The sequence below is a fragment of the Polyodon spathula genome, chromosome 3 (genome assembly GCF_017654505.1).
Source record: "Polyodon spathula isolate WHYD16114869_AA chromosome 3, ASM1765450v1, whole genome shotgun sequence".
In the NCBI taxonomy this organism is placed as follows: Eukaryota; Metazoa; Chordata; class Actinopteri; order Acipenseriformes; family Polyodontidae; genus Polyodon; species Polyodon spathula.
In genome coordinates this window covers 25,087,128-25,112,093 of record NC_054536.1, presented here as the reverse complement: position 1 = coordinate 25,112,093, position 24,966 = coordinate 25,087,128, and the positions used below count along the sequence as shown (strand labels likewise).

General features: G+C 37.6%; 1 protein-coding gene across 1 annotated transcript in view; it reads right to left on the bottom strand.

Annotated features, from left to right (window-relative positions):
• Positions 1-1,508: 1,508 nt before the first annotated feature.
• LOC121312893 (E3 ubiquitin-protein ligase znrf2-like) overlaps positions 1,509-24,966 on the bottom strand; it is a 55,143-nt gene continuing 31,685 nt past the window's right edge. The window contains exons 2-5 of the mRNA XM_041244785.1: positions 17,801-17,896; positions 2,696-2,801; positions 2,109-2,190; positions 1,509-1,777 (exon numbers count right to left, since the gene is read on the bottom strand). Of these exons, the coding sequence (XP_041100719.1) occupies positions 2,133-2,190; positions 2,696-2,801; positions 17,801-17,896 (260 nt within the window). The 3' untranslated portion in view covers positions 1,509-1,777; positions 2,109-2,132. The remainder of the gene's footprint in view (positions 1,778-2,108; positions 2,191-2,695; positions 2,802-17,800; positions 17,897-24,966) is intronic.

The window sequence follows — 24,966 nt, the reverse complement described above, 5'->3', positions numbered from 1 at the left end:
GGGAACGTGTAACACTATATTTTTTGGAACTCCACTGCTTACTCCAAGCACTGATTTTTTAATTTTTTTTCATTCTGAGGTGTTCATCTAATTAACATTTACGCATACAGTAGCTTGATAAAAACAGATTGAGCAAATCCAAAAAGGCAGATCAAAGCCATGATTGTAGTCAAGCTGCCCTTTTTGCTTGAGAGGGTGGCATTTTAGAAATTGTAATGTTTTTTTTTTTGCTTAATTTTTTTCAGTGCAGGATTTGATCCTGTTATATAAATATTTACAAACACCTGGGTACAAACCAATTGTACCTTTTATTTATTAAACATTGTTTTTCTTTAAAAAAAAAAAAAAAAAAAAAAAAAAAGACTTTTAAAAGGGAATTTGAAAAATATGTTTGTTAAAAAGTAAATGTGCACGATGTCGGCATCTAAAACAAACTTATGATGCAAGAAGCACTGCTGAGGTTAGATTATGTATATCTATCCCTGTACTTTTAAGATTTGAGTTTAGGATCAGCCTTGCTTCATGTCCCAAACAGATATTGCTACAGCTTAATGGTTCTGAGATGTAAGAGGAGTACCAGCCTTTTCCACCATTGTAGAAGAGGTCAATTTACTACCGTTGCTGTGTTTTAAAATTCAAACCCAAAGAAAATAAAACCGCAAACTCAAGTCAAAGACGGACCTTTCTTTTCCTAAAGAAATAAGTACTGGCACAGTTTTTTATCGAAGGTTGAAAGTTTGGCTCATGTGGCTAAAAAGTTGATGCTCGCTATATTGAAACTGCACGCCCTCACGTTCATTATCACTTATATTCTGCACAGGGCACACCTCTCAAATGCATCCCTGCTGCTGCTGACCATCTTGGACAACAGTGACCTGATTTGAATCTGCATCCTACATTCAAGCACTAGAGTATGCTCTTTATTTGTATGCCCTTTAGGTCTGACTGTGAAGGCACTGAGACAGCAGGGGAGGGAGACAGCTCCAGTGTTAGGAGAAAATGTATGAATAGCCAGTATCATTCCTGAACTGATTTTCTGCACAGATATATTCAAGGCCCTGTTTTTCTATGTAGCGAATGTGCTTGTGTACATGTACACATGTGTCAAGACCAATACTGAATGTCATCCTATGTATGCTGCTAGGATGACTAGTCAGCCAAAAACAAGATAGCCGCTCCAAACAATTACTTCTATTACAAGGGTGCACAAATAGATAAAGACATTGTAGCGATGGATCCAGAATGCCTTTAAACAGGACCTCTGTCTGTCTGTGTGTGTGTGTGCAGGTATTACTATCAATGTGGGGACAAAATTTGAGAAAATATCCCCACAAAGATAGTAACTCCTGAAAAAACGACGTTGTGGTGACGTCCCCACTTTGTAAAACACCTTTTTAAGAACTAAATATGCCTTTAAAAAAAAAAAAAAAAACTAAATATTTACTTTGTTGTCAACTTTCACCCTGTGTGGAGTTTTGTCTGATCGGAGTTAGAAATAGTAAATACAAATATAGTGAGTCAATGAGAAGTCCCAAGAAGTAGAGGAATAGAAACGTGTGTGTGTGTGTGTGTTTGTGTGTAATCCCTGAAGGTTGATTTAATAAGTTTTGGCACACCAAAGTGCTGTGGAAACTGGCTTGAATTGTGAGGATGACTTCTTGAAGACAGTGTAGATTAATCGCAGTTTGTGTACTAGCCGTCATTCAGTCATAAGTCCTAAAAAGACTGCAGTCTCTCGTTATTAGGGCGGATCTATTTCAAGAGAGAATTAGGAAACCTATAGAAGAGAAAAGGCAAAATTATAACAAATCATTAAAAAATATACACTTGATTAATCCATTTTTTTGTATAAAATGGACATTCTTAGCAATGTATTATTATTATTTACTGCAGTATTTATAAAATCTAAATAGGTCTTATTAGCATTATTATTATTAGTAGCAGTTTACAGAGGCTGTCCCTTCAAGGTTGGGCTCATCACCTTTACAGTTATGCTTATATGTTAAAGCAGATCTTTCAGAGTAAATCCATAATACATAGAGCACTCTATCAATAAATACAGCATGGCATCATACTCAACAAGAGACAAAAGCACTTTGCGCAGTTACCTGTGCAAATAGTAATTAAGTGCTTTAATCTGAAGGATGTTCAGGACACGACCGATTCACTTCAAACCATTCATTTATACAACTGTTGAGGAAGAAAAACAAGCACAAAATAAGACAGGTATGAGTAACATGTCTCAGTCTCCGCCTCCCTGAGATACACATTCAAGTACAGTATGGTTACCAGGGGGGGGGGGGGGGGGGGGGGGGGGGGGGGGGGGGGGGGGGGGCTGCAAATCAACAGCGACCTACAGTCAGTGTTTTTAATGTAAGCAGCCAAACACGTGTTCACTCAAAAGCTCTTTACGCTAATGTGCAGTTGAGGGAACCTCACTGTATCTGTAAATGAATTTCAAAAGAATAAACACCTTGAGGCTCGCATTTTATAGTGTAAAACCAACGAGATGTTTCAAACAGGAGGATTCAGTAACTGACAGTGGGACACAAACTGATGGAGACATCTCTAAGACAATGATACTTTACAAAATTAGTTTAATTACGAGTCTCGTGCTCTACAACCTGGTTCTTGTAGAGTACGAGACTCGTAATTAAACTCATTTTGTCTGACAGCGTGTGTTCACAACATTTACCCTTTATGGTATATGCATAGACATGGCAGGCGTGCAATGGTGTCTCCCTGCACCAGCTCCTCCAGGCATATTGCACATTCCCCAGCATCTTTAGTCAATACATCCTCTGGGGAGAGAGCAGAGAAATTCAGATTTAGTATCCTATGGGATCACACCTAGTTCTGTCAGATCTGTCAACATTGTGAAGAAATGTAAGGTAACCCATGGAGTTTGCAATAATATATTATTCTTAATTTTAAGCTAGAACTGTGACAACTGTACATACTGTATTTGAATATTTATATAGTATCATTAAATTCATTAATATTTACCTGGTTGTATCCTTGCAATCGATGACAATTCTGTTTATTTAGTTAAGGGTGATTGTATCTTTGGGTCACAGGTTTTCACAAACACAAAAACTAAAACAATTACAGTGCAGTATAAATCCAGTAAGTAGTGAGACATTTAAAACATCAAGATGTGTCCAGATTGGAAGTTCTGGTCCTTGGAAGTAGAGTACACTACACCAGTCATGTGTTAATAGAACCTAGAACATTATAAAATAACTGTACGGTACTTTGATAATCTCAGCGTTGATCCTACAGAGGGCAGTCTAGAACTAGTCTGTACTTGGAAAATGTACCAATAAGAAAATACACACTTAAAAAAAGAAGGATGTTTGTGGTTAATATGGGGAAAAAAAAAAAACAGGCGCACCCAAATACAACAAAATCAACGGGTTTTAAAAGCCAAGGTCTAAATATTGAATTAGTTCTAAGTAGGGCCAGTGCTCATCCCTGCTCCCCTCCACAACATTCAGCCTTACAAAACTAATATCTAGTTATCCACTGTTTCATTAGGTACATGTTGGGAAATTCCTTTACACAGTAGATGAAACAGTAGCATCTGACTGATTGTTTTTTTAAGATACCTGGAAAAGCGAACATTTGATAAGTTCCCTCTTTATACTGTAGGCTGTGTGGTGCTGTGAGAACCATGTCAGAGGTCCTTTTCAGTTTATAAATTCCAGTAAAATAGTCCAGCAACAGCACAACCCCCCCCGTGTTCCTAAGTGCTCTAAAAATAGTATTTGAAGGGAAAAAAATACTCTCAGCTGGGTAGTACAAGAAATATAACATCTATCAGTTTCATCAGACACAGCAGTAATAATGTACAGTACTGCTGTTTTATTTTGCTGGTATTTAAAGTCAGCTGCAGCAGTATTCATGATTTATTCAGCTGGGAAACGTGTGTTTCCATTCTGTAGACACACAGTGAAGCAGGGGGCTCATTTACTGGGTGTGCTATACAGTATCCCTGGCTTCTTTGTTTAAATGGCCACTACTGATGAAAATGATCTGCATTACTTCCTTTTTCACACCTGATAAAAATAGAAAGACAACCAATATTAAAAATTATGCTTCAGATGCCTTACTTATAGAACACCCTGTATAATAAAATAATTTAAATCTTCATTTGCTGCTGTTTAATTTCCTGCTCCCTCCTTTGCTCTCCAGCAGATCAGGATGTATTGCTTTGCACTCAAAGTGAAATGAAACCCTTTAAAACATAGCAGCTGTTTAAATTGTTCTGAGCTTTTTCAATGACACTATCGAAGTAGGTCACATCCAATCTCTAACAGTCCAATCAACTTTTACTGAAAAGCGATTGACAAAACGCTTGCTGGTAAACCCAGCAACTGTAGTGTTTGCACTATCAAGCCAGGCGACACTACTGAAAAGTACATTCTTCAAAGCTGAGGGACTACAGATTAGTCTCCTCACTTTGTTAAAGAACAAGGAGCTTCAAATGACGTTTAAGCAGTTTTTTGTTGATTTCCCTTAACTTTTTATGACATTTGCAATCTTTGAGTGGCATTGGTCAAATTTTCAGTTTTGCTCACCTTGGAAAGTGCTTTGAGATGTTTTGAAAAGCCCAGAACTGTATAGAGGTTGCCCGGTCTGCTAGGTTCCTCTTGCACGTCCTCATTCCAGTTACGACATTTCTACGGCTACATCAACAACGGTGTCCTTTTAGTTTGAGCCCTGTAACCTCTGCAATTCTTACTGCAGGTTTATTTACGTAATGGGTAGACATCATGGGGGCCAAGATGTTTATTATTCTGCATTACTATACGCCATATACATTACTGTCCATTCCACATTGTACTTGTTTAATCAGATACAGCAATAACTGACAGAATCCGATTGCTTTTTAGAGCAATGTCACTGAGGGGTCAGAGGACACAACAGGTAGTTATGGAAATCCATTGCCTGGAACAGAAAGTGCAGGAGAAATGAGTTCCGACCACTTTGATAAGTTCTTGGTGTTTTCAAAACAGTTCAAAGCACAGTCTTTGACACAGAGAGTAACTTTGATTAAATGTCAATCCACATTGCTGCTCACTTGTTCAGTGTTCAAATTATATTGTAAATAGAGCAATGGAAATCTAAGTTATTAGAAGTTCATTAAATATAATACTGTTCTGAATCCAACACTCATTACTGTCATGTATGAAAAGAGACAGCAGGGAGCATGAACCTGGAAAGGTAAATTCTATTAGTAGTATTTTTAGATATCTTGAACAACATATTTTATCATATATTTAAAATCCATGCAATATAAAAAAATAACACGTGTTGCATTTCACTCTCGCGGTTTATGATGTCATATAACCCCTCGATGAAATGTAGCCCATTATATAAATAAATATATAAACATATACATACAAATGTATACCCCAATGGCAATTTATTAATTTCTAAAAATTTCTCGAATACAAATAATTATAGGAAAAACCTTTTGTAGAAAAAGTTTTGCTTTTGTGGATGACGAAAAAAGTATCAAGAAATAGAGGTCTATTATTTATTTCAGTAATTTTTTGGCAAAACCTTAAAAATGCTAATTCAAAAGTATTCATACCCTGACAAGGACAATTAAATTAATAGTTAGTTGAGGCACCTTTAGCAGTAATAATCTCTTTTAAACGATTAGGATATTTGTCAAATAGCTGTTGGCATGATTCTTTAGTGATTTTCGACCATTCTTCAATGTAAAATTGTTCCAGTTCATTCAAATTCGGAGGACTTCTCTTGTGCACAGCCTTCTTCAACTCATACCAAAGATTCTCAGTCGGATTTAGATCAGGACTTTGACAAGGCCATTCCAGAATCTTGATTTCTGGCACCTTGTAGACAATACTATCATAGCATCAAAGGGTATGAATACTTTTGAATTAACATTCTTTTGAGTTTTGCATATTCATTCCTGGTATATGCAATGAAATCATATGGACGAAACAGAGTACAGTTTGACCCACAATACAGTAGTCGGTAGTATCGGGGATTCATAGAGTACAGCATTTCCAGCTTTTACAGATCTCAAATACTCAAAAGAAATTGATGAAACTATGGTATTCAGTTGGATACTTTGAAATTCTTCCCAGTGCTGTACAGGTAAAGTACAGTACAGTTGCTGACATGACACACAATGTCAGCAACACACTTTCAGAATTTTGGCTGCCCTTGTAACCTGTCCAATGAGCACTGTTAGGAAATCATCTGAAACCCCCTGATTGGATTACTGCTTACAAGTCAACTGCTATATCAGGCATATCATTTAACTGCAACCTATCACAGTATTTTGTCTCTTTCGCCACCAAGTCAGCATATGCTACTCTATACCATCTATGACAAAAAGCATGGTGAGAGCACAGAGAATTAACCTCCAAAGCTTCCCACTGAAGAGTGATCTAACCAGGAAAACCTTTTAATGTATTTCTTGACTTTTTAAAACACACAGTATGTATCTGTTCACAAATAAAACAAAAACGTTTTTTACTATGACTGAATACTGTGTTTCGGAACAAAATGTAGACCATCTTATTTCTGAGAGAACAATATAAGATAGAACTACTGTACTTCCACTCCTGTACTGAACTCACTGGTATGAAACCTGCCTGAGATAGCTCAACCTGGGGGAGACAAGTATTGTGACTTGCGCCCCCCCTCCATGTGTTACTGTAGTGTACAGGGTCACACCTGTAACAGCACCTTCCCTGTGAGCAGGCAAAGATGTGAGAATGTTCTGTTGACTGTTCAGTACATACAGAACCCTTCCAAGGCTAGCTTGCTGAAAACAACAGCTCAATTGGAACTGGAAATCTTTATTGTAACTTGACCTAGTGAACACATTAAGCCATGTTTCCACAATGTCCAGTGTTGCTGTTCTTAAAGGCTTGGTCAAAGGAGGTACTGTATTTGTTCTACATGAGACCTCAAATGGAAAGTACTATGCAGTGCAGCACATTATTATATAGTTCAGAACGTTCGTACTACATTGATCAAACATGACCTTTACTGGATGATAACACCGTGTAACAATTTTTTGTTTTGTTTTGTTTGAACAAAAATAGTGTTACATAGTGTAATGGATCCGAAACTGTGATTGGTTCTTTGTTCTGCCTTCAGCTAATCATGGGATGAACAGCATAGCACAACTTTCTTAAGTACAAATCCATAAACAAGGGCCCAGCTACTTAAAGCTATTTCAATACAATTTAGTGTAAAATAATACATTTTAATCACTTAATATCTACAGTACCAGCATACAGTTACTTGTTTTTTTGGAGGGTTTTTGTTTGTTTTTTGTAACAAAACATACAGCATTCTTTATAGGATCATTCCACGCAAGTTGACCAAATGGTGTGATGCAATACATGAGAAAACATTAATCCAACAGTATTTCACCTCCCAATGTTCCACAGGATATAAAGCAAAAGGAAAAGGGTGAACCCGGTGTAATACTGGATTCATCAGCTTTCCAGGAACCCAACACTTCTATCAACTAGAATGTTGTAGCACCGTTTAAGTCTAATTGCAATTAAGGATGAGATGTAAAAACTGTGCGCAATATTAATAATGAGAGTAAATTCCAGAACGGGTGACACTCGAACAACAATATTTTGCCCCACATACAGTATTGTTTACAATATGTGAACAGAATGAATAAATTGAACAAGTTGCTATTGACAGAAAACATTTTGGAAACACTGTTTTGGAAAATACTCCGTTTCCTGTGTTTACTGTAGACTTACAGTACATGATGAAATAATCTGTATGACCTTCAATAAAAAAAGAAAGCCGTGGGCCGTTTAAACTGTTTGGTTAATAATAGTGAAGGTTCTTTATAAAAACAGCATGTTCCTATTGATAGATTTTCAACCTACATCATTAGCCTGGTTCGCACCAGACTAAAACTCCTAAAGCAGAAGATACCTGGTGAATTCCCCATGTGCACACAGAACAGTACCATTCAGTATTATTAATAGTTAACAATATACGGCAGACATAAATCAAATGCCAGGCAACCATCCTGAAAACAATGGGGGACCTAATAAAAGGATCAGTGTCAAGGTAGGATTAGAAACTTGTGGCCAGTAATAGAAGCAGGCAAATATACTGTTCGTTAAAAATCAGGAAACCATTGAGTCTAGCACAAGCATAAAGACTGAAATAATTCTGAGGGTTAAGAGGGAGATTTACTGAACTACCAGCCAGCGCATCAGCTGAGGAAGGGTTTATTTTTAGTCGTCTGCTGGCCTTACCTGAAATTAGGTTCAGCAGAAAATAAAATGTCAGTAAGTGCATACACAATATTCAGTACACACCAAAATGTTGTCTTACTAATGTTTGTCCTACTGGCAGTACTGCAAATCTCACATTGAAAGCTATACTATATATAGACCAATTTAACATGCTAGCTTCCTAGCCCAGCCCACTATACATATAACAATATATATATATATATATATATATATATATATATATATATATATATATATATATATATATATATATATATATATATATATATATATATAAGGGCTTAACAGTGTTACTGTATTTTAGCTTTGTTGCATCATTAAAGCTGTAGTACTGATACAAAGCCAATGTCATGAGGGTGGTAGAAAACTACACACAGTGCAAAAAACAGCGTTGTATTGCAGTGGCAGATAAACACCACCATACTTAGACGATGAGCTTATCGGACATTGAACCACCAGGATTTCTTGACCAATGCAGCATCTCCAGCAGTCACAAGACTGCAGCAATTATACCCAATGTATGTCATCCTCTGAGTGACCTTGCTGAGTGGAAGATACACAGGCAGTCCGGGAGAAGTTCTGTACAGTGTGCTCTCTTACTGTTACACAATGCATGACCACAGTAAGCTGGCTTGCTACTGTAGAGTGGTCTTCTCCTTCCATACGATATGCTCCCCCTTCTACATTTCCCTGATAAAAAGCAGTTCAATTCATTAAAGTTAATGGATGTGTGTGGCTTGTGCCAAGAGAACGCATAACTGCAATAAGAGGCTTTTAATCCCAAGTGTGTGCGACAAGAGGGACAGGCTTCAGAGCAGCTAGATTTCACTCGGGAGGAAGAAAGCACTGCTCTGTATTTCCCCCCCCCCCCCCCCCCCCCCCCCCCCCCAAAAAAAAGAAACTTGATACTATTGATAATCTTCACACTATATTAAAATGAGATAAATTTACACCCCATCCAGTCTTGACTGTGTCATATTTATAAAACTTGTGGAATGCTCTGCAATGGCAGTGCTATGTGCACTTTATTCTTAAAATTACAGTTCCTGTTTCGTGTATGTGGTCTGTATCGACCGGTGCACGCACTGTACCGGGGGGGCCTCTGTTACAGTATATCCTCTACACAGGGCTTCCAGCACAGATCAAAAGCTAGAAATGTGTACTGAACTTCTTTCCACCTCTTGCAAGCTGTCGTTGGGCAATGATGTCATCACTGTAGTATATTAAGCATTTACAGAACATAAAACTCATGAGATCACTTACCGCTGACGGCAGCCATTTTAATAATGGTGATATTGATTTGTCTTGGGCTTGCCATTAAGCTTCCAAGAGAATGCTTCACTCCGAAAGCTTCAGTAAAAAGCATTTTCTTGTCTGAATGTCAATAGCTTCCCTAACATGCTGGGCTGGCACAAAAAGAAAACAACAGACAAGCGTCTTCAAGAAATGTAATACAGTATGTGTGTGTGCCACTTTCTCACAGCTACATTAACTTAACAGTGAGGGGAAGAAAAGATTAGGTGTTACCTTGGCTATAAACTGACAACACAGAGTACAAATAAATAGCTGTGCTGTAATCGCACATCATTAAAAGATTTTCTAAAATCCACTACTGGCACAGCTCTCAAATAAGTGTTTGCTTTTCTTTTGACAATCTCAAGGCAAGTCAGATCAATATGGAATATAGAAACCATATGCTGTTGTGCACGGAGAAGCAATAAGTTACAGTGGCAAGTCATAGTACTATATCAACTCACTGCTGTAAATATACAACTAGAGGTACTGCACTGTATCAATAACATGAATAAGGTACCATGGTCAACATCCACTGTATGCATCTGTAAAACACACACACACACACACACAAATAATAATTCTAACATAACGTGTAGGTACCTGCACATATCCCCAGATTCTGACACTCTTAATAACTTGTGCTAAAGAACGTCCAGACCAAGTTTCATCACAGCTGAATAAGCGCTTTTCTAGATGTACAAATGTAAGCTGCAGCACACAGACAGCTGGAAGACTGACAGAAAGACAGACTCCATATCCCCACATTACGATGAGCTAAAGAAGAATGTCCCAAGTTTAATCGGAATTGGAAAAGGGGCTTTCTAGAGACACGCACAATTGGAAGTGTGACACAAACGGACAGTCAGATGGATATGCGTCATTAAGCAGGGGATAATCCTGATCCTGACGAATAGGACAAGTACTGCCTGCAAGGCAGAGCTTCTGATTTAATAAAACACTTGTGTGTGTCAGAGGATAGTAAGAAATAAATACACCATTTGCTAACAGAACATTTTAAAATATTTTACTGAATCACACAAAGAAGCAACCGAGTGTACAATTTAGTTTTTATTTCAATATTCACTTTTTCCTTTCCTGCTGCTTCAGGCTTGACCTTTGTGACAGGATTTCCAGCTGTTGTTTCCGCTAATAAAAAACTGTTTCCTTGCAGAGTTGGAAAGTAATGCTAGCCAGGGCTGGAAGGGAAGCTTCTGCCTTTCAAGGTGCCCTTCATCTACTGTACATCTACAGCATGAAACAAAACACAGTACTGTACAGCCCATATTCTAGAAGGATACAAAAAGGATCAGAAAGTGTAATATGCTCATTGTGAAAAGAAATTCATGAATTAGATATGAAAAAAAAGTTATAAAAAGGTATCCTCCTGTTGCCTATGTATTGATTATGTACACCCGAAAAATGCGCAATAAAAAAAACATACCAAAATCTGGTTTTGTAAGGTACAAATGTTTAAAATACGACACTTACAAGAACTGTTTAGCAATCCCACTCTACCCCATAAATGTATCACAAGTCTACCAATACTGATAGGATAATAGTGGGAACTAAAAAAAAAAAAAAGTAACCCATCTTTTGTTGGGCAAGTCTTTGAAGCAGTTCCTTGCAGTGTCCCAGCCCACTCAAAACATGGGTACCAGTAAGCTGCTAACAGTCACTGTGGTCCATTGTAATTGGAGACTATAGCCTACCAAGAGACCTGCAGTACAGGTACAAAAGCCCACTTTAAAATGTAAAACAACATTTGTATACTGTCCAAAGCGCCCCCTACCTTCTGTGCAGAGATAGAAAATGATCACTGCACGTGTGTCTTTTCTGTTAGCGTCTAAGAACTCGCGTCTCCACCGTTAAACTCCTTGAGTACTGTGTGTTTCAGTCATGGCTACAATTGCCACTTTGAATGAGATTCTGTTATCGCCAAGTCTGCAACCTCATCATATCATTAGACTGTTTTTTTTTTTCTCCAATAACAGTCTACACATACCGAACTGTTACAAAGAAAACAGGGACGGCAGACAATCAGCTCTCTGTTCCTGTATTGGTTGATGCAGAGAACTCTACAGTTCGCAAGTCGCTCAGCACGTCTCGCTATGGAACAGTGGTTTCCCTGCTGGATTAAAAAGTAAATATCTTAGTACTTGCACACTGTCGTAATGTGATCTTAAAATAAGTAAAAAATCTTGTACTTAAAACCTTTTTTAATTTTTTTTAATTACATTGCATCTCAGACAGGGCAGACTTTACACAGACCCCTCCCCCGTCCTTCACACTCACAGACACACACCATTATCATAAAATCACGTTATAAATTTTAAAAAAATGTGCCAAAATGATGATAATGAATTTAGTTAGAAAAAATATCTTGCAGATTAGGAAAATATAAGGCATGCAGGGCTTCCTTCAGATCCAGGTTTTGGGTACGCTCACGTTAAACTGAAATTGTTGCAAGTTCGTTTAACTGATCCCTTGTCACTGTGGACCGCAGGTAGTTTTATATTCGTTTCAACTTTGAGAAACTGCGCTCCCCACTCACAACTGTGACTGGCAGCGTCAGCAGTATTCCCAGTGAAATAAATGCATTTGGAAACACTGAAGACATATTGTTTTTGCAAATGTCAATATATTCAAGTGCATGTCTTTTGAATCTCCATGTGTGAGAGCCATTTCAATAACGCAGGACTGGTTGAGAAATAGTTTGTTCCCAATGCAGTCAGTACGGGGATGTTGTACAAGATTTTGAATACATCACTGAATTCCTGAAACTGAAAAACAATCTTCGACTGATTGTATAGCAGAGCCCAACACCTGGTTAACAAAGTGAACTTTGAGTCTCTGATTGGGGTCATTGACAGGATTGTCTTCTGCCTCGTAGTGCCAGTATTTATTTTTCTGACGAGATCGAATGTGTCGCTCAGGTGGAAAGCGGGCATCAATGTGAAGGTCCTCTGCCAACTCCCTCGCATTGGTTAGTGCCCCTCCAAAGACCTTGTCTGTTTGATAATTCTGGAGATACGTTTCCGTTGTCTCCTGCTGCTCAACTGCTCGAGAGAGATCGAAGTTAGCTGCCCGGAGCTTTTTGCTTGTTACATTAACTTCACACAGTATATCGTACTAAACCACTAGGTTGCACAAAAATTTTAAATTCAGCATTTTACCTGTGATACATTTTGCTTCCACCCGTGAATCGAAACCACTGCTTCCAGAGGGTACCATCCTCTGCGATTGAAACCAGGGCATTGTACACTTCCCCGAGGCGATACCAGATCGCCTTCACTGCTTCAACTCTACTTTCCCATCTCGTTTCACTGTAACATTTAGACATAACAAGACATGCTATCGGACCCCAAAAATCGAACGAGGGACAAACAAACACGACTGGACAACATTCACACAAGCACACAGAGGTCACGACTCGATCATGCTCCATTAATACTGTTTAAATCTACCAGTCATTTAACTTTCAACAACTCAAACTGAGACACACAAATGCGCAGTTAAGTAACTTCAGTAGTAGATCTCCAGTTCATTAATGATCCTGAAACTTTGTTAAGAATATGAAGATTTCATAGGGAGGTAACCGTTTTACCTAAAGAATATTAAACGCAATTATGTTTAATAAGAAATTAGTACTCGGAAGGCAGCAACACATCTAGTTCTTCTTTTAACAAGTTTGTTCCGTAAGCTCGGGCCCAAACACTCAATCACCATGTTTCCACTATCATACCTGACTCGTACAAGGGTTTTGTCATGCTGTTTCCTTCACAACCTTTGTGAAAAGCACAACGAAAACACTATTTCAGTGAGAAATGGCATGCTTCACATGTTAACCTTTGCACATATAACCTGAAAGAGGTGAAATGGAGGGTGCAGAACACTGGTTGAATTCTTTCACTCAGGTGAATAACTCAAAGTGAAATTTTGTAAAATTTTAAATCATAGGATGCCAGACTTATTGAAAATCAAATCATGTAGACAAACACTCAAGCCTGTGCCTTGGTCAGTCTGCTGTATTAGCCTCCACACATCCTTCATTCCAGTGCTACAGCACATTGTGCAATCTGTGTTTTTTGTATTTTGGACCATTGAAAGCCTATGTGCAGATTTTCTATTGACTCTCCTTTTAACAACCTTCACTGCTTCCTGTTCTTCTAGTACATCAACTCAATCTCCTCAGATGTAGTCTGTGCTGGGCTAAACACAATACAGCCTGATACACATGGATTAAAAAAAAAAGATTTATTGTGTGGCATAGAAGAGATCATTGTTTTCTGTGACATGGAGAGAAAAGCAGACAGCTGATCTCACATCAGCTTATTGCCAGTGCAGGAGGCAGACATTGATGTGATGCTGATCACTAAATGTTTTATATAATAAATTAACCCTACTACAGTACTTTGTACGGTCATTTGTTTCTTTGATGTTTAAATTTTAAAATAATATTGTGTTTGATGAATATTTTACAGTTCTGTAGCATTAGCCAAGGCAGAAGCTATGCAAGGAACATTCAGGTAAAAAGACTACAGTATACAAAAGTGACTGTTCTGACTTTTACAAGGTGTGTTCTTGGCAAGTTGCTAATTGAAATATGTGCTAATTCACCATCTATACTGTTTATTTCTAGAGAATGATTACACACATGTATCAAATCAAAATGCCCAAACTGTTTTATTCAAAACAAAAATACAAAGTTTAAATAGAAAAAATAATTAGGTTATTATATAAAAAAAAAACACAGTGTATTTGTTTAAGGCGTTTCTTTTAACACTTCATCAGAGCTTTCTTCATCATCAGTTTCTTGGCGGTTGTGCTGTAAACAGTGTCAATGACACCTGCACTAGTTCCTAACGGGGTACAGCAATAAAGCACCTGTAGAAACTCCCTCCTCCTTGTGTCCTCTCAGCAGCTGACAGCATGCAAAAATCTTAATTCCACTTATTAAATACCAATGTCACCATCTTACTGTTACATAAATCTAATCCTGTTAATGGGAGGAATCACTTTAGTGTTAAACGGACACAGATGGCACACATCAGTTTCACAGCTGACTCGTCGCCACAGGCTTTTCAGGTGCTGAGCAGGAGATACATTTTGTGCCATTCTAGTAAGAACTTGGTAAACAAGTAGATAATCCGGACTTTCCCATCTGTAGAATGTTGATAACAGAACCCAGTGCACACTGCTGACTATGTCAATAGCCAAAATGTTTGTCTACCTGACTTAATTCCAAACAGAAAGTGTAGCCTTATAAGTGTTTAAATAATGCATGGTGAGGTACATCATAAGGCGTCCCTTAACACTGTGGAACCAGCTATAAGGCTACATGTTCGTGGCTCCCGTTTGCCCAGTAATGCCATTTCACTAGCACTTTCATTGTCTCTTTAAGACGGACACAATTAGCACAGTCTTGTAACTATGGTTCCGATTAGTGTTATAAATGTTTAATTTAGTAATGCACTGTGTAAGGGAGGGGGGCACTGTGCGGAGGATCACATGATGACTATTTCGTAGTGATCTCATCAACTTTATAATAAAATGAAAAGCACAGACTGGCTCACATTGAAAGTATCAAATGTGTAAAAAGGGACACAGTGATGCGGGAAACATAATGATCCACTGGGTGTTGATTGCTCACTGAATAAATAATTCATCTAATTAGCAGTGTCAACAATTGCAACCTGGCAAAATCAAATTTCCACAAAAAAACACACCACAGGGACAGCTGTAGAACAGAAAGATTAAATAAGAGGTAACATGTGCCTGCCATGCTTCTCTGCATGTCTCTGACAAATGAGGTTATTTTCCCTGTACAATGTTCGCACTTTCCAGGAATTGTAAACACATCACTGTCCTCTATAACGAGTAACAATGCCCACCGCCACAAAAAAGACGATCTGTTTACTGTTGATGAAAATGCCGTCCCCGCCCCCACATGCTCAATCTATACACATGTATAGAATTAGGTTTGGATCAGGATCTGGAGCTGAATCACAATCTAAATATACAGGACACGTCACAGTACTGGAGGAACATATTTTTTGGGGGGGTGAAATGAACAAATTCAGTATCACACACAGCCATTCTGCATTAGTAGTAAACATGTTACATTTTGGAAGACTATTATTTATTCAGGTATATTTAATTAGCAAGCATTCAGAGAGGGGTAAAACAGGCAAAAAAGACAAAGGCCCCACCCATCAAGTAATAAACCGGTACAGGTTTCACTTTTCGTTGGCAAAGTATAGGTCAGCAGGGTACATTATACAGACAGTGCATGAGTTTAACAAATGCCTTTTAAAAATCCTGTTTTCAGAAGATAAACTGAGGCAGGCAATCTTTGATTGGATGTTGGAGAGTTTTTATTTTCCCTGTTTTCATGTTTTTATTTAGAAAAACTTTTGTTTCCTGTATACGGGTGCCAGTGTGCGAGGTAAGCAGGGTAAGCATGGTCAAAAAACTGTAAAGTAGGCACGGATCAAGGGTTGTGTACAGCAGCCATGTCTGAATGAAACAGGTCTTTTTTCAAAATCTGTCAGAAACCTATGTTCAGACTTTCATGATGAATACAAATGACCAAGAAGTTTCCATGAACGGTAGCTTTAAGTATTCAAAATGAGAATGATGTAAGGGGCTAGAACTATTGTACAACAACACTAAAACTTTTAAGGCTAGTGAAAATCAAATCCACTCCATAATTAGTCTGCTTCATTGTATTTGCACACGTGTTTATAGATTCTCAAAAATATCATGAACCCAAACAGCCAATTCCCCACTCCTTTATACAGTTTGTACAGTTAACAGGATGAAATATACAAAAAGAACATCTTGTATTGATCCCAAAGATTACAGTATCTACCCTACTTCTAAGCCTGTGTTTCTTGACTGTGCATCACATTCCCTGGCTGCAAGACCCAGTCCAACAATCATTACTGAGACTAATTCATTCATGGTAAAAGGACTAACATGAAAGATTATTATTAATTAATTAGTCAGTTATTAGAGGCTTTTATCCAAAGCGACTTACAGAGACTAGAGGGTGAACTATGCATCACAACTGCTGCTGCAGTCACTTAACAATAGGACCTTGGTTTTACACAAATGCATTGCTATCTCTCTTGTTTTACCACTACTCATAATCAATTAAAATGCAGAAAATGACTGCTTACTCTGACACTGTATACTGTACATACCACACTATTGTGATTGACACAGAAAAATAAAATGTTATGATTGGCAACATGCATTTTTTGTAGTTTATTGGATTTTTACTGCCATTCTTCAGTCTGGTACCTGTCCCATAGGTGGAGTTATAGCGAGAGAGCATTGTAATAAATCATATGGCACTATAAACATCTTGAAGTTTTAATGACATTGTACTGCAAGCCCTGTTTCACTTGCTTTTCCATCAGCGAAAAGGGGTGATGTACGGTATTTAGGAGATGACAAAAAAAAATTACAGATGACGGCTTCAGACATGTTTTGGCTCAATAACCTATGAATCCACCAACAATTGATTTTTAGTATTTTTTAAATTTAGTAATCGGCAATTGATTTTACCCCATTTTTCTCCCAATTTGAAATGCCGATTATATTAGGCTCAGCTTACCGCTACCACCTCTGCGCCGACTCGGTAGCGGCGAAGACGAACACACGCTGTCCTCCGAAGTGTGTGCCGTCAGCTGACCGCTTCTTTTCACTCTGCAGGCTTGCGGTGCAGCCAACCCAGAGCTACAGCATTGGAGGACAATGCAGCTCTGGGCAGCTTACAAGCAAGCCCGCAGGCACCCAGCCAGTCTACAGGGGTCACTGGTGCGCAACCGAACTAAGCCCCCCCTCCCCCGCCCCCTGGGAGCTCCCTTCTATAGGAGGCAGTGGAATAGCCTGGACTCGAACCGGCGACCTCCAGGCTATAGGGTGAATCCTGCATAAAACTAAGACTATATATATATTGTACATTTGTCTTGCTTCCAGTGAAAATTATTTATGAAAAGACTCCTTCAATATTTATTACATAATGAACTATAGCAAGTGGAAGCAAAATAGAGAATCGCACCAAAGAGACATGATAGGTTATTAAACATTAGAAAAATCCACACTTGTCAATAAATATGTGAATCACCATTCTCTTCGCCGGGAGGAACAGTCTAAAAATGGGTCTAAAGATCAGGCTTGTTTTTCATAGCATTAAACAGAGTAGAGGCTCTTACCGTTATATGTTATCCTTGGCTTTGTCAAACACATAACAAGGTGCAAGTCCATTTCATCTGAAGGAACAAACTTGGAACACACAGGGCACTTGAATTCTGTAAAATAAATAGATAGATAGACAAATAAATAAATAAATAAATAAATAAATAAATAAAGGCATTTGTTAAAACATAAAAACATAAAATTACATTAAAATAATTAGCCTGGCCCACTCATTCAGCTGATCTTATTCTCATAGTGTTTAGTTTTTTTTTTAAATTTAGGAAGTGGGCCACCCCATCACAAATATCCATCATGAGGAAACAGTATTGTATGTCTAGCAACAGTAATAGCTATCAAATTCTATTTTCCATATACAGTAGAATCAGGCTATGTGTGTATTTTTTTCCCACCATTCCACAGCACTTTCCTGAATCTGAATTAACAGCATTAAAAAAAAAAAACAGCATAACATTGTTAAAACAATAATTAAAAAAAAAAAACTCGGCTGGACCACTCAATCTTATTATTACGTGTGCACTCAGGATCAGATATTGCAGCAAGAATTAATTAGGAAATGAAAACTAAATATATAGTAGTTTGTACAGTATGGAGGCTGGGCCAAATAACAGTCAATGACCTGTGATATACACTATAAAGCTCACTTATAAATTGATAGAAAGGGAATAAACAGTGCAGTACAAAAGCTGCATTTCACTACTATAACCTTTTTTAAGGGTCAGGCCAGATTTACATAAGTAGTCGTACTAAAGAATATACTCGGACAAACATTTTAAGTCTTTACAAAATGTCTTTGTAGCATTAAAACATTGATATTGTTTTCCTGTTGAAGTGTTTGTTGAAGATTCGATGATTTTACTAAGTTTCTTGTCAGACTGGATTTACCCGTGCTGTACACAGAGGAGAGTGTTGGCTCCCTATTTGAATGAGGGTACTTAAATGTAGGGTTTGATATAATTGTCGGATACCCTGCTCTCTCAAGTCTTCCTCTTTCAGTTTACACAATATAGTTAAATCTATGACAGCTTTCCAGTGGGTCTTGGCTTTAATATTATTTTTTTAAAAGATTATCAGCAGTAAGCTTGATTGTTTTGACCATATTATCTGGGTCCACTATTATTATAATTTCTATCACGAAAGACGCATTTATGTTATTTTGATTTTTTTTAACTTGACAGCCATAGCTAAGGCTAGCTCAATACATCAATCATGTAGTCAAACCATGAGCATGACCATCTTCCGGTGGTTGCAAGACTGAACTATGAACCACTGTATGTACTGACAGTTTCATTATTGGGCTTACACAGCTGGCAGATTATTACTTTGAGCCTACCTTAGAATATTAATGTTGGACCCGATGGTCAATCATTTGGTTTTGAACCCTACGCCTCCCAGTTCAGTATGCAACAATTATAGTATACCATATACAGGTGTGCAAATTTGGTGCTATGGAGCTAGATTCTAACACCAGAGTACCTCATGTAGCGCCAGCAACATTCAATTCTGCCGCCAGTAGACATGTTACTTTTTTATTTTATTATTCCTTAGCAACCACAGATGATGACAGTTTCTCATTTGGTCTGGAGTACTCACATGACCCACTCCCACTCTTCCACAAACACAGGAGAGGTCTCTGTCGTGTGGGAAGTTGTGAGTGGGGCTAGATTAGGGTGGGGTTTGATAATTTAGCACCAATATGCTCTCTGGTGCTAAACTTTCAAAACAGTTTAGCACCAATTTTCAAAATGAATTTGCACCCCTGCATACAGTTGGCCAAACACGTCAGGACATAACCATACCCTACAGTTCATAATAACACCAACAGGACTAAAACAATGCAAAAAAGGAACGCTTTGTAAACATTTACGTGAAGAATCGTGGTGAGAGGTTTAAACAGTTCATTTCTATTGGACAACACTGGTAAAGTAACTTAACTGGGTAAATACAGTACAGTTGCAGTACCACTATTTGAGAAAATACCCTCTCTCTACAACAGAAACTTGGTCTAGAAGCCTTATTAGTTAGGAGGTTAATGCCAGGTCAGCAACACAGATAGCATGCAGTGTTTAGAGCCCTCTAAATATGAATTCACTAACTCATCCATCTCAAACAAATCACCAGGTTATGAGGATCAGGCAGTACAGTGGATTTCTGCTACACAAGGGGCCAATTTTCTTGTACGATACCCACGAACGAACTCGATCAAAAAGCAATTTCCAATGGTTAATGAGATATTGGTACTGTAGCTGAGCAAGCAGTAGCAGCAGTTAACTTGTAAAAACATATGAGCTCATCTCATGTCATGTGCATTCCCATCATAAATTAAACCCATAAATAACCCAAAGGTAACAAACAATACAGTATTAGTGTTAGGAAACTGCCCAATATGCAATGGCTTTCAGTATTTAAAAAAAAAAAAAACTTCTTAACCAGGTATAATGTCTGCTACATGAAAGCATAGCTATTTCCAATTCTGATGTAATTTAACTTTCTGGCCATTTCATTGGTGACAGTGAATATTTCCCCTTTCCATAAGATCCACTGTACTGAATACTGTAATATGCAGACTGCACCCTAAGCTACTGACCTAGTTTCAGAAAACAGTTTTGTTGGCATAACGTTTTATTTTAAGAATTCAGTTTTATCAAGGCATTATTTTAGATCATTGTTTTTCAAGCCTTTTTTAATGTTGCTTCTTGATTCTATCCACGCCGACCCTTTGCAAAAAAGAAACACTTGATATATTATTGAAAATTCATTTTCTTTTTAAAAAATCAGTCTTATTTCTACAGTATATCAACAGCATTTTAAACCATCAGACACGAATATTGCAAAGAACGCCGGTGTCTCCACTTTTGCCCAATTTTCACCATTAAAACAAAACTTGCTTTAAATCTTTCTGCTTGGTTAGTTTGTCCTCGAGCCTGCACTGCACAAAAACAGAATTCAAGCCAAGAAGCAAAACAACCTTTGAGCAAATCTGAGACCTGTATGACTGTTTAACAACTTCTCATTTACAAACAGGACACTAAGTTGCAAGGCCTCGCGGGGAAATTCTCCAAGGTGGTTGCAAGTTTATTTTAGTGAAAGATTATGAGAACTATCAGTGGTTTCTTTGTCCATCAACTACTGTGCTAGATAGTTACAATTCTAGAAAATAAGAAGCCCCTTGGTGTAGAAGTTACATTTATTGCTATTACAGTTCCTTCTTACAATTGTGATTTCCACATGCACAGTGTAAAAATAAGAGCCTATGGGGGTGACTATAGCAACAAAATTAAAATATATTATAAACCTGCACTAAAGCAATAAATAAAAGCATAAATTCAATTCGTACTATCAGTGCTTGGTGCTGGGCAGCTGTACCCGTATCAGAAGCACAAGCAAAGCTGATTTTGAGCTTTGATAACAACAATATACAATTATTTTCAAACAACTGGCTCTTCCCCACTCTACAGTACAATGCAATTGACTGACAAAATGTTTAGACAATGGCTAAACAAATACCTCTTTCAGGAACATCTGACGTCTTGCAAACATATAATCTGTCTAGTCTCTGGCTCAAATTGCAAGGAGTCAGTAAGTGTAGGTAATTTCAGCTGACAGCATGTAGGCTCTGGAAAGAAGCCAGTTAATTCAGTGCAGTGTACTTGGAAACACCTTTTCTGTTTTATGGCAGTTAAGGCAAATAGGAGCTACTGTATAGTACTGTGTGTTTGTGTTTCTATATTCTGAAAATCAATTGTTGCATTGAAAACCAATGGTTGAATTGTTTTTGCTGACATCTCTATAAGAGGCTAGGAGTGTATGGTATGATAAAAGGCAGTTATCACATTCACCATGTAGTGTGATAAACAGATGGATGGAAGGAAGGACAGACACGATCAGGGCATAAAAATAGTTCCTCTTGATCAAGATGATCATTCAATTCCTGTGCCCTGTTTCAAAACTTAAAATCTATATTTGACTTGAATAAAGTATTTATACCGATTAATTATTCACTACTGCAATGCTCTATCAAATTCAGGGAATCTTTTCTATTCAAGTATAATTTACAATCACAGCAACAAGTGAAAACCAAACTACAGTAGTTGCAATGACCAAGCATTGCTTTGGTTTGCAGAGAAACAACAACAAGAAAACATGCAAAAGCTTGTTGCAAGAGAAAACCCATATTATTATTAATAATAATAATAATAATAATAATAATAATAATAATAATAATAATAATAATAATAATAACAATAATAATAATAAAAGAAAGGAAATAATTCCCTTCTCCAGCCCAGACATTACACAGAATACACAGGGAACATACAAATATTTAGCTGTCCTTTGCTGTTTTGCAAGTGCAGAGCATGTGCAGTTCCTTACCAGAAATTCACGAGGGTGGGTTGGGTAAAGGACTGTTTGGAAACAATTTAAACCATTACATTCAATGCACACAAAGAAAGGCAAACAATCAATTTTTTATTGAAAAAAAAAATTACAATTGAAAAATCCAATAATTTAACCAAAATAATACAGTATGAGGTTGAAGCTCAAGGGAAAAAAATAATGACAAGTCTCTGAAGGTTTGTAATTTTATACAACTCTTAATTACTCTCTTCTACAACGGTTTGCAACTTGTCAGAGAAGGTGCAAAGTTTTTGAAGGGTGAGCAATTGCCCAAGTGCAAGGTAAATATTTTTACATCTCATTGTACTGTTTGCGCCTGCTCAGTATTCCAGATCCCCGCCAAATTTAATGCTCTTTCATGGGTGTTTTGAAGCCGCAAATCATTTTGCATGTATCCTTACATCGGCTCCTTATCATCAACAGTGTCTTTGCTCCTGTTGATCAGATTAGTCGGCCCACCACTGGTCTTGTTTAAACAATAAGGTACGAAAAGCTGCTGTCCAAGCAAATGAGAACTTGAACCATAAATGAATCGTTTCAAAGTGCACCAAACTGAGTTTTTATTCCAAATCAACCCGACATTTTTTTCGTTGTTTTTTTTAATTTCTTTAATCAATTTTGCATTGCCACATTGGTGCTTTTTGACAACCTATATTCATGATTAATATAGTTTCCAGCTTTGTTGCAACATAAAATGTTTTTTGTTTCGGAGGCATAGTTACACAGCGCACGCTTCTTATTAAGACAAAAAACTTGACATTCACTGCGGAGGACACATCTTGTGCGTACAGTCCGGGATGTTGACAGTGAGTGTTTATATGATCTTTTTTTGTTTTTTTTATTTGGGGTCCAGGGGCCAGGTTTGTTATAATGAAGGCCGTTACATTGAGGGTGTACTGTAATTAGAAGACATTATCTTTCCTGATTTAATCTGGATACATACCTTCAGTAGGGTTTTCTTTGATTTTCATAACATATTAAAATAGTTAAATGTTCTCCTTTTACTCAAATCGTGTGCAACAAGGGGAATTACACTTCAAAACTAGTAGAAATTTAGAAAAGGATTATAGTTACTGCAGCATGCCAAGTACACCATGAATGTACTGCTTGGTCCCACACTGACATTTTTGTTCCAGTATAATGGGGTGTGTGACAACTTCTTTGCTTTAAACAGAATCAATTAGAACAGAATTAAGGGAACAACAATCCAAAGATATTTGGATTTGAAGCTTGAAAAATATCAACCTAACAGTAGTCAGTGACTCTTTTATTTTAACAAGCACACGAACCTCAAACATTTTGGAGGCCCAGAGCCTATGCAACCAAGCTGCACTGGAAAAAAAACGATTTTCCAAAAACAAACTATAAAACTAGATGACCCCTTTGACACCAGCTTGACAGTGCCAGTGGGCCAAAAGCTGACTGCACAGTACACACATACAGTAATACAGAATGTTCCTCTCCGAGTGTAAACCGTATTTAAAATACTTGCCTGCTGTGTTTTTAAGTAAAGGATCAATGACCTCCAGGCCAGCAAACTTTTTATACTCAAATAATCAACTTGCAATACTATACTAAGAACTTCAAACGTATCTCTGTTTTGTTTAACTTTTTTACTTGAATTTCCATATATAGCATACCATCTGCAACACACAGCCTAAAGGTTTGTTATTGTATCACAATAAAGAGAAGAAAAGAAAACACCATTTTTTTGAAGGGGGTGTTTGCTGTAAACTAAAAATAAAGCTTGGCAACCACACATACAACAGCTTGTGCAATGTGCAGGTTTCTTCCTACACCTGTAACTTTGTCTGATCCTAGTAAATAGTCAGTAAGAAGGTCCGTTGCAACTAAAGCCCCACGCTTCCTGAAACGGTTAGTGTAAAATACTGTATGAGACAAGTTTTTTTTTCTACTGCAGTACTTTATTACCGAGTAAAGGCAGTGAATGGCAGGAGGATGCAAATTTTTAACACACCACATTTTTCCAAGCGCCAATGGGTTGGAGCCAGAACTGGTGCTCATTTGCCCATCTCAGCTATTGCATGAAAAGCCCTGCTGACTCAATAGAATGACTAGCACTGTCAAGAAAGCTGGAAGCTGCATGCACGGTTGCTGGACTTGACTACTGTATTCAATATACCCGAAAGAAAGAGAGACGTGGAGGATAAACAACAAAGCCCAGCTTTTCTGTGCAAATTACCCCTTCTTCCCCAAAGGAACCTCGGGCGACAAAAAAAAGAGACAAAAAATCAGATTACTGTACAACAGCAGCTTCAAGGCATAACAGAAAACCAGGCTTTTCAGATTCACAGTACTGTATTGTAGCCACTTTTTTACACTACAGGAAATGTAACGTCCCTTTTTTGCGGCTAACTGTAAAAAGCTTTCTAGCTTGTAAAGTTTAAAGAGGTGTATTTCTAAATAACATGGTACTGTTGAAATACTGTAACAATAACAAATAAAAAAGGCCTACAGTAAATTCATGCAACAATCAGTAGCTATAGTTCCTCATCGTCACACATTTGCATGCTTGGTCCCATTATACTTTCCTATCACAAGATAAAGATACAAACAAGTGTTCAAATCAGGCAACCTCCTTAAACCGGATACAAACAAATGGCTTTAGAGCCCTAGAAAATTGCAAAATCATGAATAAAAGAAGCAGACAGATGTAGAACGTTATGTTTCATGTTAGCAGGCAGTAGGGACATTTTCAAATAACTGCAGATTATGTACCATAAGCAATACTTACATAAATATTTAG